General features: G+C 47.2%; 1 protein-coding gene across 2 annotated transcripts; it reads right to left on the bottom strand.

Annotated features, from left to right (window-relative positions):
• Nucleotides 1-371: 371 nt before the first annotated feature.
• LOC105047828 (beta-glucuronosyltransferase GlcAT14B) lies at nucleotides 372-6,579 on the bottom strand. 2 transcript variants are annotated; one of them, XM_010926922.4, is made up of 4 exons: nucleotides 5,799-6,572; nucleotides 5,201-5,276; nucleotides 4,993-5,108; nucleotides 372-1,226 (listed from the first exon to the last, which is right to left on the bottom strand). In XM_010926922.4, exons 1-4 carry the CDS (start codon nucleotides 6,364-6,366, stop codon nucleotides 712-714), a joined length of 1,275 nt encoding a protein of 424 aa, XP_010925224.1. In that variant the 5' UTR covers nucleotides 6,367-6,572; the 3' UTR covers nucleotides 372-711. The 2 variants fall into 2 exon arrangements, with proteins under 2 accessions (XP_010925224.1, XP_029121231.1); XM_029265398.2 differs by lacking the exons at nucleotides 4,993-5,108; nucleotides 5,201-5,276 and having other exon boundaries at nucleotides 5,799-6,579.
• Nucleotides 6,580-16,696: the final 10,117 nt, after the last annotated feature.

Here is a 16,696-nt window from a genome sequence, read left to right as displayed (position 1 = left end):
CACCCGCGACGCTTGAAAAAAAAAAAAAAATCTTTTCTTTACGCACCGCGCCCCAGTTTCGTGCATCAACCGATCATCATGGGCGGTAGATACGTTCTGCACCGCCCGTGGTGCACAAAGAATTTCTCATGATGCAATATTCGGCGGGGAATGATGTGTTCCAACTGAGGATTTGGCAGACAAATGGGTGGACTGGCATGCCTCGTCGTACGCATGACTTCGACTTCACGGGAGTAACCAAAACCATGATCAGGCCAGAAAAAGCTATCAAGGCCACGAAACACTGCGGCGTGCTCACACATCCTGTTGCAGCCCCAACTATCAATTGAACAGCCGCAAGCAGAAGAAAGCACCATGGAGACGGTCGTCTCTACTCGTAAAAACTTATTTCGTGTATAACTTATATCACAACATCCACGCACGCAGCAGTGCAGCTTCTCGTGCCAAAATGCACCATACAATCTGTCCATGGCAAAAGCGTTGGAAAGAGAGATGGAAGAGATGCTGCATAACCGAGCAACTAACTTATACCCTTACAAGGATACATTTATTGAAGCATGGTGATACACTCTCCGCCTCCCAAGATTGCTTCACCAATATCCGCACTGAGGAGACCTCGCTGCTGCAACAATGAAGAGCAGGCCAACTACATAAAAAAGCTTCAGAATTCACAATGAATTCATCTTCGCATCTGCGGGTGCATCATACGTGTCAAATGCAATGCTTCTCATCAAAACCATCAGCTGCAAGCAAACCCGTGATGAGGTGTGCAAGCCTGTCAGCACCTGGCCCAGGCCTGAGCTCATTCACATTTCTCACAATGTCATGTTCATCAGTTGTATTCATCTTCCATGCCCCGTACCATCCACCGGGCACAAATCCATCAGCATCACGGCCCAAGAGCTCCTTGTCAATCCTGTCCAGTACTGGGTCATCTCTGCCAAACTTCCTTGCAAAAGGAGCATTGCTGTCCACCATTCTTGAGAAGTCATCCAGGGTGAGGAAGTGTGGATGCTGCTTTGGGGGGGTGTCCCAAGATATGAAATGGAGGTCATGGTTAACAGTGGTGTTGCGGAACTCTGGTGCATTGCAGATGACCGTATGGAAGTAGCCCTCAGGCGAGGAGAGAAAGTTCGCATAATACATTAGGACCGTCCGAGGAAGGTTGTCCCATCCCCATAAACAGAATTCTATGAACTGATGAGAAAGCATCATCCAAGCAGAGCCTGAAAAGCAAACAATCAATACTGTCATGAACACCATCTCTACAGATCATAACTATGGAAGAGAAGAACGATGGCGATACGAATCCAGTACCACTGTATACTAAAAGACAAGAAAGCATTTCTATCTGCATTACAACTGCAGTTGCAGCATTAATATATTCAATTTACACGCATCAACTTATTTCATTAAAAAAATATAACATGTTTGCTCATAAGCCTGACATAATGCTGCAGGTAAACGGTATTGCATGTTACATGCATGACTTAATGCTGCATATGTACAAAACTATATGTCATAATAAAAAGACCCTTTATGACATAAAAAATCTATAACATTTTTGTATTTATTATTCAATTTCTAAAACACATAATTTCCTTGTTCGGCAGGCAGGTTTAACTGACTAGCATGAATATCCAAGAACCAATCTGCAGAAAGTCTACAGGGTGCACACAAATGATGCGTCGAACAGTTCTATTATTAATTTAATAAATAACCTAAGAATGGACGTTTCACTAATTTATTAAAGGTAAGCTGACGTTAAAAGCTGACTATCAAAAAAGGATAGTTTGTACTATCCATGAGCATGGGCTATTTTTGATGTATGCAGAGTTGAAAGATCATTTCTGTTTCTATAATTGTGTCAGTGTTTCCCTGAAAAAAAAAATATATATATATATAATTGACACATCTGCATTGGATATACATGGGTATATTTTCTTTCATATTTGAAATATGAATATATATCTACGAATATGTGTGGATTTGTCCATATGCATAAACCATTACAATGATGATAACACCTGATAATTCATATTTTAATTGCTCCCAGCCTTGTTCAGTTGAATATCCGAGATTTTGCTTTTTCTCCTGCAAAAAGCCTATCTAATTTATATTTGAACATATTTATATCAAATATGAATACCGCTCCATTCAATTCCTTTTAGTTTATATCAAATGTGGATATCAACTTCAATATCCAGCTGATAATTGGACTTGTATTCAAATTGGCAACCACAAGTAAATACAGACAGATAAGCATATGTGATGTACATTTATAACTGATTTGTATACGCTCCGTTGACAACACTAATCATAAATCATCCAAGAAGGAACAAACAGGAAAATTCTACTTTCTCACTATTGCACTTGATAGTGAGCTCTTGAAAGTTCTTCTGAATCTGTTCTGAATGTGATCTATGAGCACATTACATTTTGAGCATTTAGAATAACATACTTGTCCATCATCAACTTGCAGTCTTCTTGGAGCTTTCTTTCGAAGATTTTCTAAGGTATCAAAAAGAAGCAAGGGGTGATGTCGTTCGCAACACCAAATAGTTCACAACTAGAAGACTACAAAGTGATGTTGTGAAAGTAAGGTAAACATGGAGCAAGGAGAAAGAATCAATGAATGACATAAGAATTCATTAGATAGCAAATGAATTTTGTGCAATCATCAATCACCATTAGCATTCCAACCACAAATTTTTTACAAGACTGCTTTTACCATACATATTCGAATAAGATGTGCACAGATGAGGTACAGATGTTGAGACACAAGTGTGATAACTTTTAGAGAGATGGAGTTACAAGAAATACCTATTTTTGGCTAAGGGTAGGAATGGTGCCAATATATGATAGAGTGACCAAAAACCATTTGAGATTGTTATGCACATGCACCAAGGACTAGTGTTGGCCCCAAATCTTCAATTACAGGATGAAGGATTGAAGGGAAGGAGGGACTGTAGATTGCTTGTATGATAAAGGAGATAACATCTAATTAATCTTTCTATCTTAAAGACCTTGACATAGGATAAAGACCTTGGCAGACTATGATCAGAGGCACAAACAAGTTGAGCCAAACCAAACCATGTATCAGGCTGCCCAGGCTTATATAAATGGGCTGCTTGAGCTCAGCTCCAGCTAGGGGTGGCAACTCGTTGGGTCGTCTTGGGTTCTAGTCTGGTTAAGGACAGCAATAGACAAAACCTTGACCCATACCCAACCCGACCCAATGTCATATCAAGATCTTTGGTCTCATATGCACCCATGGGTCATTTTGTGTCACTAATTTGAACCTAAACTAATCTATTTTTCAAGACTCAATTCTAAACCTAATCTAATCTATCAAATCCAATCCTTACAATTCTTACTGGCTAATTTACAAAAATAATTTAAAGAGCTAGGATTAACAAAATGATCAACCACTCAAAAAAAGTTTTACCCAAGATAATGACTTAACCAGATCTGAATTGTGTCGACCCAAATTAAACTCTATTCTCATGACCTAATTCGGGATATACCTGCAAATTAAAGTTTGAGTCAAAAAATTTGAATCGCAACAAAAAGACTCTTGACCCAAAGCCAACTCCAATAGGATTCTTTGGGTTTTTGAGTTGGGTTAATTTTTGCCAACCTTAGCTCTAGCTCGAGACAAGCTTTGCATAATTTGTTCAAAAAATTTAGTCTTTGATTCATATATGTGGAGGTTAGGCTGGTGCATTGAGACATATGGTAGAATGCCTTAACATTTGGATTTGTTATACCATATGATACATTTTAATTTATAATTAAATCATTAGCTGTATTTCTAGCAAGGATTCAGGTATCATGCCATATTGACATGTACTGATCTTATTGTACCATATGAGAGAGGAAGCAGTACTAGTTACACCCCTAGATATCATACCACATTGAGACATGGTAGTTACTGTCACTTTCGGTACTATCATACCGTGCCTTTATATGACACAGTCCATATAGGTACCAATAGTTTAAACCTTTCTTCTAGACTAAGGTTTTATAGGTTAAACAGGTGGAAGGGATACCATATTTTGCATTTCAAATCATCCTAGACATCCATCACATTGATGAATCATGACAACAAAAAGAACCTCCAATGCCTGTGTCTTGAGCTTGGTATTGGCTCCTTTATAAGAATAGATAACAAACTCTCATGTATCATGGCTTGCTATTAGGTCTATGTAAGCAAGGGAAACTAAGCAATTTCTGTTTAAGTGGTCAGAATAAACAATGCTTTTTTGATGTTTCAGATTCTGTAGAACACAAGCATCCATTGACTCGATACTAACATAGAAGAGAATAAGCACCATGATTTCCAATGATGGAAAAAGAGGTGTTTTATGCAGTTGGAAAGAAAGAAACAATGTTTTTTGCCGATTATAGTCACTATGAACATGAACATTATAGATTTAGTACCAACACAAAAGGCGGTAAGCCTTTAAATTGCAAATGGCTCCTTTCCTTGCCATGCATACGATTTGGACATTTAGGATTTCTTTATAGTCCACAATATATTTCCCAAACAGCTATGCTGCAAGTCCTTCAACTAGGATGGCACTTTGTAAAAAGCATATCTCATGTAATATCTCAAGACCGACACTGGTATTCTAGCCCATAAAATTCATTGACAAAATTCAACAGCGCCATGATTTTTTTTTTTTTCTGAGTAGGTCCAAAGATGTGTATCGTGCAAGTAAACAGAAATAGTCAAAAACTTCTACATTTTTTAGCTTTGTCGCATAAGAGAATGAATGGACTTCTCATGTTAATCATGATGCTACTAGAGATATCCCAAGATAATATATCCCTTTCCTTCCAAATTTTATGTACTGGGACTTTGGCAAACCATGATAATCTGAATAACAAGTACAGAATACATCCTTCTAGCATGCAAGCATACAAGGACAAAGGCCAACACTCTGAGCTAGAGAGATGAATGACTAGAATTGGGCAGAGACGCTTAACCTGTAAAGAGCCTGAATGCAGTGGGCACGCTCCTTTTCTCAGAAACCCAAAACACATCTGATTTCTGCAACCTATACAGCCCAGGGTCTATGATAACAGGCTTGGCCCTTTGGTACCTAGACAATGGACCAAACAATCATTCTTACAACAATGGTAAAAGGAACAATATATTCGAGTGTTAAAAGTATCTCATAGATGTTTCACATACTCCTTCCATCCTATGTCGCTCGTATGCTCGATAAAATTCAAATGTCGAGGCAAACTGGAAAGCACGTGGAGCAGATCTGCAAAACCAGGGGGAAGGAAAAGATAACAGAGGAAGAACAGAAGCATCAAAACAATAAATAAATATATAGCGATAGCTCTAGAGGACTTCTTTGTCTATTAATTATTAGTCGCAAACAACAGCAGCACGAACTACTGAGGGCAGCCAAGTTATCCTCCTTGAAAAGAAGCCCATTTCAAATAATGGAAAAGGAACCAAACAGCAAGCACCTCAAAGAGGAAATTCAAATTACAGTCGAGTCATGAATAAATGGTCTTTAATTTCAACTCCACCTGGAAGAGGAAATCTCTAGAATTCCATTTGCCAGATATAAATAGAAATATATTTATATAAACAAGTCCATGAATAGAATGTTTCAGATAAACACCTCCCCAGATAGCATCTCAATTAGGACCCAAACAGGAAGGAATTCGAATGCATCGATCAGATTCGCCTCACTTGGACAAGGAATTAAAGAAGTGATGAAGTAATCAAAGGATCGGGAAGGAATCCATGCTCCGCAAATTTAACAAAATCTTACCGTCCTGGGTGACGAGGGGGTAATCGGAGGCGCTGAGGTTGATGAACCAGTCCCAATCGCCACCCTCCTTGAGGAGGATCGCCGCGGCATGGAGAGTGTTGGCGACCATGGTGGGGCCCCGGTAGGTGACCAGGTTGGCCCGGGCGACGACCCGGACGTTCCCGAAGCGGGCGTAGACGGGGTCGTCCCGGACGGCGGTGGCGAGCTCCAGGCGCTCCGCCGGGGGGGCCTCCAGGTCCAGGTGGAGCACGTAGCGGTTGGTCGGGTGGTAGAGAGCGCGGAGGGTCCGCCTGAGGCTGCGGCCGTCGCCAGCGGAGCCCGAGATGATGTAGGCGAGACGGGGGACGGTGCGGGTGGGCAGCGGGGGGAGATGGAGCTTGGGCTCGACGAAAAGGGCCTCGTCGGCGGCGGAGGAGGGGATCTGGGAGAAGGATAGGAAGAGGAGGGTCTGGCCGGAGGAGAGGAAGAGGAGGGACGCGGAGAGGAGGAGGGAGGAGAGGAGGAGGGAGGCGAGGAGCGGCACCGCCCACTTCCGCTGCTGCAGCGGCGGCGAAAGCTTCGGGTCCATGGTTTCGCAGCGCCGGGAGATGATCACGTGATGACAGGACGGGAGAGGTTCACCTTTTTCTTTTCTGTTCCGCTGTCCTCCCCGTCACGGAAAGGAAACCCTCACTGCCGTCTACCGGCCGGGTCTTGGTGACCGTTGGCTTAGGCTCACAGGTGTGTGAGCGGATCGCCCCGGGCGTGGATGAGGTGGGATTGAGTAGGAGTTTTCCACAGCGCCGACACCGCCGGAATAATAACAGCGATAATAATAACCCGCCCGCTTTTTTTTTCTCTCCTCATAAGATACGATACGATACGGCAGAAATACCATCGTGAAGATAGTTAATTAGAGCAGAACCTTTTGGAATAAATTATAACAACGTTTGTTTAGAACGTTTTAATCGCATGTCGGTTTGTTAAACCCTAATGCGGGCCCGTGGCTGGCGTTGGCGTTACCCCATTTGGCCCATGGGCACGGAAGTGAGGAATCGGCGTGCAACACGGCAAGGCTAAGTAACGGAAACGAGGAAAAATAATAATAAAAAAAAAGTCATGCTAAACGTATGCAGGAAAAATGAAAAGATAACGAGCCAGCGAAAAAAAATTGATGAAACGCATCGCTTGATCAAAATATTAATTAACAATAGTGAAACGGGTCAGGGTGCCGAAATCTTGGATTCATTCCGAGGTTGAGAAACTGAGAAGTGTTGGGAAAAGTTTCCGTGATCTAGCCGGCTATCCCTATCTTCTCATACTCGAATCATTAAGTAAATTACACCGACTAGCCAACAATCAATCCGACTCAGTTTTACGGAGTTTCTCCCCAGTCGAATAGACATCGGACGTCATTGATGACATCCGACCGACTGAAGACTGATCTAGTCTAGTCGGCATTATTCCGACTAAGATTAATGTGCCTTCTACGGCTGCTCGACCTACAATCGACTTAATGGTCGGTTAACAACCGACTATGCCAAATAAAGATACGGCATCTCGACAATTCCATCTTATCGACTTAGGCAAAATGGATCTCTACCAAATAACTGCAAATCGAATATAGACATCAAACGACTTGGAGAGGCCATATCAAGGTCATGTTACTCAGACACCATATCCAGACCGACTATCTATGCGTCATGATGGAATACTACGATCTCATTAAATGTGCCCCAAAGGTCATTTATTACGCCTCACACCCTGTAGCGTCTGCCACTGTGTGCACACTAAATAAAGAGCACGCTCGCCGCCGGCATTTAAAGATGCCCATGTTGCATCATGACGCGTCGTATGACAGAGCATGATCGACATGATCGCATGTCCTCTCATCTTTCATTTTACCTTCTCTATAAATAGAGGTAAGCGGGGACCCCTCCATGTATACTTAGACAAGCTCTCTCAGAATCCAGAGACTTTGCTCTCTTTCATATACTGACTTGAACGTCGGAGGGTCATCGCCGGAACCATCTCCGGTGGGACTTATTTTGCAGATCTTTTTTCTTTTGGCGTTGAGTGGAGCCCAGCATCATTTTAATCCAAGTTCCATCTCTGCCCTTCGTCTTGGTCTAGACTGTGTGCATGTTCTCCGATGACAACACACCATATTCCGACATCCCGTCGGCCCGCCAACTGACAATCGAACTTCTAGTCGGCTCCTGACCGACTATTGTCTATCGACTACCCACCGGAGAAGAACCGCAACAATTTGGTGCGCCAGATGGGGGGGCACGGTTTTAAGACCATAGCTCTTAACCAACTTTTCAAAAAGCAAATGCCCATTGAGAGGTGGGATTTATTAGTCTTTATCCACTAGACATAAGGGCTTCATACTTGAGTTGACCTGCATCAAGCTAGATTATCTTCAACCAGCAGGCTGGATGGTTAGATCTATTTAATTTTATCAATCAAGCACCAGTCGACCCTTCCTATCGACTTCCATAATTGTTGTCAATATATCAGTCTTTCTTCGGCTACCAACCATAGCCTGAGTCTCATCGAATCCCTTTGGCTACCAATCCTCTCACAGTATCTCATCGAGTTTCCTTCAACTACCAACCTCTCTCTGGATTTCACCGAATGTATGCTAAAACCTTGCACAACAATTCTTCCCCCCAACGATATTTTTTTTTAACACTCTGGGGGTCTGTCAGGTTTCGAACCTGTAACTTTGCTCTGATACCATATGTTAGGACCGTAGCCCCTAACCAACTTTTCAAAAGGCAAATATCCATTGGAAAATGGGGTTTATTAGTCTTTATCCATTAGGCATAGAAACTTCACACCTGAGTTGACTCGCATCAAGCTAGATCACCCTCAACCAACAGGCTGGATGGTTAGAGCTATTTAATCTTACCAACCAGGCACCAATCGATCCTTCCTATCGACTTCCATAATTGTTGTCAACACATCAGTCTTCCTTCAGCTACCAACCCCAGTCTGAGTCTCACGAAATCCCTTCGGCTACCATTCTCTCTCAAAGTCTCATCGAGTTATCTTCGGCTACCAATCTCTCTCTAGGTCTCATCGAATGTGTGCTGGAACCTTGCACAACACACGGGAGCTGTTGGATAAAACTCTCTCTCAAGAACCTCCATGGCCAAGACAAAGGCGCAGAATGTCTCTGCTGGTTTGTCTCAACGCTCATCGCAGTGTGACGCACCATTAGTAATCTCTCGAGAGCCAATTGCTTCACGACCGTCGGTGATGGCAGATCCTGGATTTGTTACCCTCGTGCAGTAGATGAGAAGTCTGATTGAGGCTGTCCAAGGTCTTCAACAATAACAACTGGAAGAGGTTGCAGCACGTGATGCACGTTCTAGGTGCAGCCACCGACCACGATCTCTAACCCACTATTCTATGCACTATTTCCATCGATCGAGTTCTCCGCATGTCCGACGACCACCACTTTTGAAGTTTTGGTGTGCTTCAGATGCCGACTCCAACGATCGTCGGTCCTCGTGTTCCCCTCAATGAACTCAATATAAGGGGAAGAGGCCATGGTCCCCCCTTGAAATCTTCTTCTTCTGAGAAAGGCTCTACTCCAGGCTACTTGCGGCATCCAGATATGTCGCAACAACGTCTGGACGAGTACGATCAAAAGTTGAAGGAGATCGATCGCCGTCTGGAATGACTCCAAACTAATCATCGTGACCTAATTAATGAATTTGGCATCAGTACGAATCTGCCTTTCTCAAGATGGATCCTTGACGAACCAGTTTCTAGTCGATTTAAAATATCACAAATTGAGCCATATGATGGCTCCACAGACCCGCTTGATCATCTTGAGACCTATAAAGCTCTTATGCTTCTACAAGAGGCATTTGACGCCCTCCTCTGTATTGCCTTCTCAGTTACGCTCCGAAAAATTGCGCAGGCATGGTATTCGAAGCTACAACTAGAAAGCATCGATTCTTTCGAGTAGTTCAAATAGTTGTTCATGGCACACTTTGGCACAAACTGAAAAGTGCTCAGAACTACTGATAGTCTTTTCTCTGTTCGCCAATAGGATGGAGAATCTTTATGAGAATTTATGGCATATTTCAATATCGCCATCCTGGAGGTCAAGGATCTCGATGAGGCAACAGCCATCGCAGCGATGAAGCGAAGACTCCAGAACTCTAAGTTCACCTACTCTTTGGACAAGATGCTTCTCCGGTCCTAAGTCGAGCTCTTCGAATGCATATAAAAGTACATCCGTGCCAAGGAAGCCACAACTAACCGATGCCAGTTCGAGGAAAAAGTCCGAAAGAAGAAGACAACGAAGGGAGGAAGCTCCGAGGAGCTCGGTCGGATCCGAGCCGAGAATGAGGCTCCACCATCCCGACTAAGCCAGAAGCTTGAAAACTTCATGGGCAGGTATGACTCCTACACTCCTCTGACTGCTTTTCGATCACAGATTTTGATGGAGATAAAAGGAGAAAGCTTCCTTTATCGACCCTTGCCAATGAGAATAAAATTTCATAATTGGAAGCGCTATTGCCGCTTCCATCGTGACTACGGACATGATACGGAGGAGTGCGACCAGCTAAAGAATGAGATCGAGAACCTGATAAAACGGGGATATCTTAGAAAATACGCACAGGAGTGTCCTGCACAGTTGCCTTCCGATCTACCTCATCCGAAATTCGAAGAGCAGACTCACGTCCAACCAACGACTGGCATGATCAATATGATCTCGGCAGGACCGCGACCCTGGGGGTTAGACGACCATGAAAGTACTTCCAAGCATCAGCACATCAATAATGACATCGTATTTACTGAAGCAGATCGGCGAGGAGTCCAAACTCCTCATAATAATGCTATAGTCGTGTCAATGACAGTTGCCAATTATGATGTAAAGAGATGTTTTGTTGATAATGAAAATTCTGCTGATGTAATTTTCTATAATTATTTTTCCTGCATGCAACGGCTTTCTGCGAAACTTCTCAAACCCATTAATGTTTCTCTGATCAGATTTACAGGTGACTCAATCAAAGTGGAGGGTGAGATCAAACTCTCCATCATGGTCGGGCAACCACCTCATTAATCTATCGTTCACCTCAACTTTCTCGTAGTCCAGCTCCCATCTACCTACAACATCATCTTGGGGTGGCTCGGATTGAATGCATTCAAGCAGTTGTTTCAACCTATCACCTGCTCATATGCTTCCTGATAAGGAACGGGCCCGACGAGATGCAACGAGATCAACAGCTAGCCCGACAATGCTACTTAACCTCTATTCACAGAAAAAGACTAGCTAAAACTCATCTCATCGATGACAGGCTGGATCAAAGAAAAATTAAAAGCCAAGGAGAATCTGCAGAGCAGCTCATCTCAGTTCTCTTAATCAGTGGAGATCCGACTAAAATCATTCAAATCAGATCCTCACTGAGCAAGGAATTGCAAGAGGAACTGATTAATTTTCTGAGAAGAAATACCGACATCTTTGCCTGGTCTGCCTCTTACATATCGGGCATCCCTCTAGAAATCATTGTCCATCGACTAAACGTTGATCCTAACTACAAGCCATGTGAGATAAAAGAAGAGAAGCTTTGCTTCCGAACGACAGAAAGCTATCAATGAAAAGTTGGCAAGCTATTAGCGGCTGACTTCATCCATGAGGCAAGCTATTGCCATTGCTGTTCATCAACCTCCCCCTCTCTTTTCCCATGGAGAACGATGATGACGCTCGCTTCGAGTCCCCATCTACGTCGTCGTCACAATCTCAATCCTCACTGTTATTGTCGCTGACACACCCCATCTTTATTGTGGTGCCCTCTTCTACTACCGCCGCCACCTCCCACCCTAACAGCCGCACCGCCGTCGAGCCTTTCATTGTCGCTGCCTCTCCCAAGCAGAACCTAACCCTAGCCCTCCCCATCTAGAGACTCTCCAACAGTGGCAGTGAGGACTAGTGGAGCGAGGGCATCACCTTGACTCTGATCGACATGTGGGGAGAGCAGTACCTAGAGCTTAATCGAGGGAACTTGAAGCAGAAGCCTTGGCAAGAGGTGGCCGATGCCGTCACCAGCCGGCTTCTCCCCTCTTTCTTTTCCAATTGATCCCTTTAGAATCTCTGTTTGGCTAAAAAAGAAAAGGAAAAAAAAGCTAGTCATCCTTCTTCAGCTAGAATAGTTTCTTGTGGTGAAAGTTGCTTCTTTTCTTTCCCACAATATTTGATTTCTTTGTTGAGATCTTGGCACCAGGGAGCTCATTTTTTTATGTTTCTCCTTGCTAGTAATAACTGACACCTGGGTGTAGCACTGAGACTGAAATTTGAATGCTTTGACCGATTATTAAAATAAAATTTAAGAATTTTCATCTTGCTTTAATTAAAGGGTTTGTTTAATAATGTCTCCCTAGTTTCAAAGATGAACTTAAAACCCAATCATTTTCAAAATCAAGCAAAGTTTATTTTTCTCTTCAATGCCCTACCAGAACGTTGGATCTAACTTCTCGAAGCGGCACAGGGTTTGGAATATTATTGTTGCGGCCAATCGCCTCGTCGTCTGATCGTCGGAGAACGAGCGCCTGCAAAAAGGAAAGTCCACACTGACCGGAGGCAGCTCCGGCGGGGACCCTCCGACGGTCAAGTTAGAGAGGTGACTGGGCAACAGTGAAATGAAGACAGAGAGCTCAATCGAGAGAGAGAGAGAGAGAGGGAGAGGAGCGAGTCTGTGGTTTCGAAGTCGAGAAGTGGAGGTCCCCTGCACTGTTGCCTTCCCTGATATATATAGTGGAGCGTGGTATGGCGCCGTCATTAATGGCGCAGACAATTGAAGAATTGTCAACTTACTGTAGACTGTCAGAGTCGTCGTAAAAGTGTCATATCACCGTGGGGCTGTCAAATCACTAGGGTTGACAATACCCTAGGCAGGACAATGCCCCTAGGTGGCAGTGCCGCATGTTGCTGTCAGAACTGACAAGCTCTGGCGGCTGTACGGCGATCGGAGGAGTCGACCGACCCTAGGTCGGTGGCCAGCTGAGTGGCGTCGGGTGGAGATTCGGGCTCCTCTGTTGGTCAGCGAGTCTTACATGAGTCGGCCATCAGACTTCCAGGTTCAGTCGGTCGGGAAAAGTATGCCCGACCGACACATCCTCAGTCGGTTATGGGCCGTTAATTGGCCGGTGAGGGCGCCCGTTGGTCGGTCGCTCCGGCTGTCGGTCGGTCCCTCCGACCGTCGGTCGGTCGGTCGGTCCCCCCGGCCGTCGGTCGGTCGGTCGGTCCCTCCGGCCGTCGGTCGGTCGGTCGGTGGGTATTCTCCAACAGTTGCCCCCCTCCACTCCTGAGTCGGATGGTGAGCTGGCCGATGCCTTTATTTGGGCAGCAACCTTGGGCGAAAAGGAGTGGATTCGTCGTATGCCAGATTTCGACCGTACCGCGGGTTGATACGATGTCAGGCGTCTCATGAATGTCGAGCGATTCGCTGGCATCAGACGTCTAGTCGGTGTCAGATGTCACGTCGGCGTCAGGTGTTACGTCGGCGTCAGGTGTCAGACGTCTCGTCTTGTCGTCGTCAGACGGTCGGGTGCCGGACGATTCGGTGTCAGGCGACCGGATATTCGACGCCTTCTGGGGAACACAGACCGTCACCCAGCGTCGATTCGGGGAGCGCGGGGCGCTGTCAGGCATCCCATCGGGAACACGAATCGCCGCAGACGCCTTAATTCGGAATCGTGGTTTCTTTTGCCACGTGTCGGAGGTGGTTGGGCCGGCACCCCTCGCATTAAATGAGGGCGGTGCGGCCGTCCCGGGATGGGCGCACCGAACCATCAGGCCGAAAGGAGGATCCGAAAGTCGCCACATGTCGCGCATCCGTGAGACCTCGGTCGGTGCGGGGGCATCTCAGCCATCGGACGACCCTATATATATAGGACCATCCGGACCCAGGACCTCATTGTTGACGTTTTTGCTGCAGAGACTCTGTCCGGGCGATTTCTCCATCGTCGCCGGCAGTCGTCTTTCCTCCTGCTCCCAAAAGGGTTCACTTCCGGTTCGTGGCCTTCCCTCTTTTCTTCCTCTTCTTCTTCTTCCCCTCCTTCTTCTTCTTCTTTGCTTCTTGTTCGGTTCTGGTGTGATGGCCGAAAATCTGTCTCGGAGAGCTCGGTCGGGAAATCCGACCAACGACTCCCGGTCGACTCCGGAAGTTGAGGTTTCTTCGCTTTCGGGGCCGAACGTTGATCGGCTTCGGGAGCAGTATCGCATCCCGGAGCAGTTTCAACTCTCCGCCCCAGGGGCCGGCGGTCGGGTTAACAACCCTCCGCCGGGCCAACTGGCGCTGTATGTCGAAGATCTTCGCGCGGGTCTTCGGCTCCCGATTTCGGAGTTTGTCCGGAATCTGCTAGATTACTATGGACTCTGTCCGGCGCAACTGGCACCGAACTCCGTCCGACTGATAATCAGCTTCGCACTGTTGTGTCAGCTTTTGCCGACCAACCCTCGTATTTCGCTCTTTCGGGCATTCTTTGTGCTCCGACCCCACCCTAAGGCCCGAGGGTGGTGGCTCTTCAACCCCTGGAAGGGTCTTTCCTTCATCACTGGTCTTCCATCGTCCATCCATGGGTGGAAGAACCAATTTTTCTTTGTCTCATCTCCATCTCCTTGGGGCTTCCCTTCCCACTGGGGCGTGCCCCAAACCGAAGTAAACGACAACAGTCGGGTGGAGGCGGACGATCGGGAGGACTTCCACCGACTTAAAGACATGTCGGTTCCGAAGCAGAGGGAGCTTGTTACCGAAAAAGCTCTCTATGACGTCGGCCTGAGCTTGGTCCCCCGACAAGGTATCGCCCGATCCTCCAGTCCTCTTTTCATTCGGCCCTTATCCCGGTTCTTAGATTAACACTTCTGTCGGTATCGCAGGGACACCTCCAAGGATGCGGCCAACCGACGTCGAGATTCGACAGTATGCAGCAAGGAAGAGGCCGGCATCGGGGGCAGGACCTTCGCGTCCACCAAAGAAGCCCACTCCCGCAACGTCGATCGTCGAGGCATCGGCGACCGATCAATCGGAGCCGGTGATAGCGCTCGCGGCTCCGGCAGTGCATCCGGAGGAGAGGCTGATGGAAGAAGCGGCCGAAGGAACATCGGCGGCCTCACCGGTGGGAGTGGCGCCAGATGACGTTCGGGAAACCGAACATCATCCGGCGGCGTCTGTGGCCGCAACGGGGGGTGCCGGTTCAACCTCGAGCATCCCCTCCCTGCCGGTTCCATCGGTCGGGGCGGCCGATCGAGGGAAGGCCCCGATGGACCCTGCGGACGACACAAGGTCGGGGAGTCACACTGTGCCGCCCAACGCACAGTTCTCCAAAGGGGCGTCGGCGTTAGCCGACCATAACCTGGCCAGGAGACTGTGCCAGGGAATCCTCCTCCCGACCGACGTGGAGGCGTTAAGGTCTCGACAAGTGACCGAGATGTTGTCTTCGTTCTATCCGACCATGGTCGAGGTAAGTCCTGTTTCGCCTCCTCTTCCTTAGTATTTTCGTCACTTCATTTTCCTGACGAAACGCTTGCGTCGGCAGCTGATCTACACCATGTCGGAGCTTGAAGCCGGATACCGGAGGTTTGAGAACGTTCGAGCGGCTTGGAAGGAAAGGTCGGCGGCGGTCGAAGCCGATCGGGCAATGTTGGTCGACCACCTAAAGCAGTCGGCCGACCGGGAGGCCAAGTTGGTGGACGAAGTCTCCCGGCTCGGGTCCGAGCTAAGGTCGGCCAAAAAAGAAGCCAAACGCAAGGGCCGGACCGTGCATCGTCTGCGACGCGAGCGGGATGGCGTCGCCGTCGAACTGGAAGGCGAGCGCGAGCAGCTTCAGGTCAGCCTGGAGAAGCTCGCCAAAGCCGAGGAGGACCTGTCAATCGCCCAGGCCGACACCGACATAGCGAAGGCAGAAGCAGAGTCGGCAAAGGACTCGCTCGATCGAGCGGAAGAAGAAGCAAGGTCGGCGAAGGAGTCGGCAAGTACCACCGACCAGTATTGGGAGGAAATGTTGGAGTCGGGCTTCGCGTCGTACTGGGTGGGGTACGAGGATGGTCGGGATGCGGTCCAGGCCCTGTACCCAGAGCTGGACCTCAGCAGTATCATCCCACCGGGGGTCGAGGAGCAAGTCACTGAAGAGATGGCCGACCCTCCATCGGGAGGCATCGTCGTGGCGGAGGAAGCCGTCCCGGAGCATGTGGCACCGACTGCCAGCCCCCACCGACCGACGGTCCTGCTTCGGTCGTCGACCCAGCACCGATCGTGGTCGATACACCGGTTATCCCCGATCTTTCGTCGGTCGAGGAGATCGACTCGGAAGGATGATCACGGCCTTGCCGACTTTTGGTTTCTTTTGTCTTTTCTTTTTTTAGAACACTTGTAATCGGGCTTCGGCCTGACTTTGTAAACTTCTTTTGACTTTGAATGAAATCAGTTTTTAAACTAAACTTTTCCCTCCGTCTGTTTTCCTTTCTTTCATGAGTTGTGGAATGCATCCGAACACGTGAGTTGCCAATTTATATAGGTCGGTTAGGACGTTCGGCAGCCCACGCCGCCACGAAGATAGGCCAAGTCCCGACTTTCAATCGGCCTTTGATGGTCAAGGTCGTCAGTCGGGTGCGTCCGTTGAGTCGGGAGCCGACCGACCGTGGTAAAGGTTCGGTAGTCGGGTCTCCTCTGACGCGTTCAGTCGAATGTCGTCCGACGCATTCAGCCGAGGGAGCACCGATAAGTCGGGCCCCGATACCCTTGTGTCGGGTATCTGTGCTGCGCCTCACGATATACGGTGGTAAGCCGAATGGTGAATCATGAATGCGACTAAGGTCACATTGTGCGATAGACGGTGGTAAGCCGAATATCCTTCGACCGATCGTAGCTCGGTCGGGAGTCGCGACGTCGGTCGCA

This window comes from Elaeis guineensis, chromosome 7, assembly GCF_000442705.2.
Source record: "Elaeis guineensis isolate ETL-2024a chromosome 7, EG11, whole genome shotgun sequence".
NCBI lineage: Eukaryota > Viridiplantae > Streptophyta > Magnoliopsida > Arecales > Arecaceae > Elaeis > Elaeis guineensis.
This window is presented reverse-complemented; position numbering and strand designations above follow the sequence as displayed.

Coding starts and splice junctions, on each gene's coding strand:
- LOC105047828 (XM_010926922.4), bottom strand. CDS start 6,366: ATGGACCCGAAGCTTTCGCCGCCGCTGCAGCAGCGGAAGTGGGCGGTG. Junction 5,277..5,798: donor CCCCCTCGTCACCCAGGACG/GTAAGATTTTGT, acceptor CTGGTTTTGCAG/ATCTGCTCCACGTGCTTTCC. Junction 5,109..5,200: donor AGCGACATAGGATGGAAGGA/GTATGTGAAACA, acceptor TCCATTGTCTAG/GTACCAAAGGGCCAAGCCTG.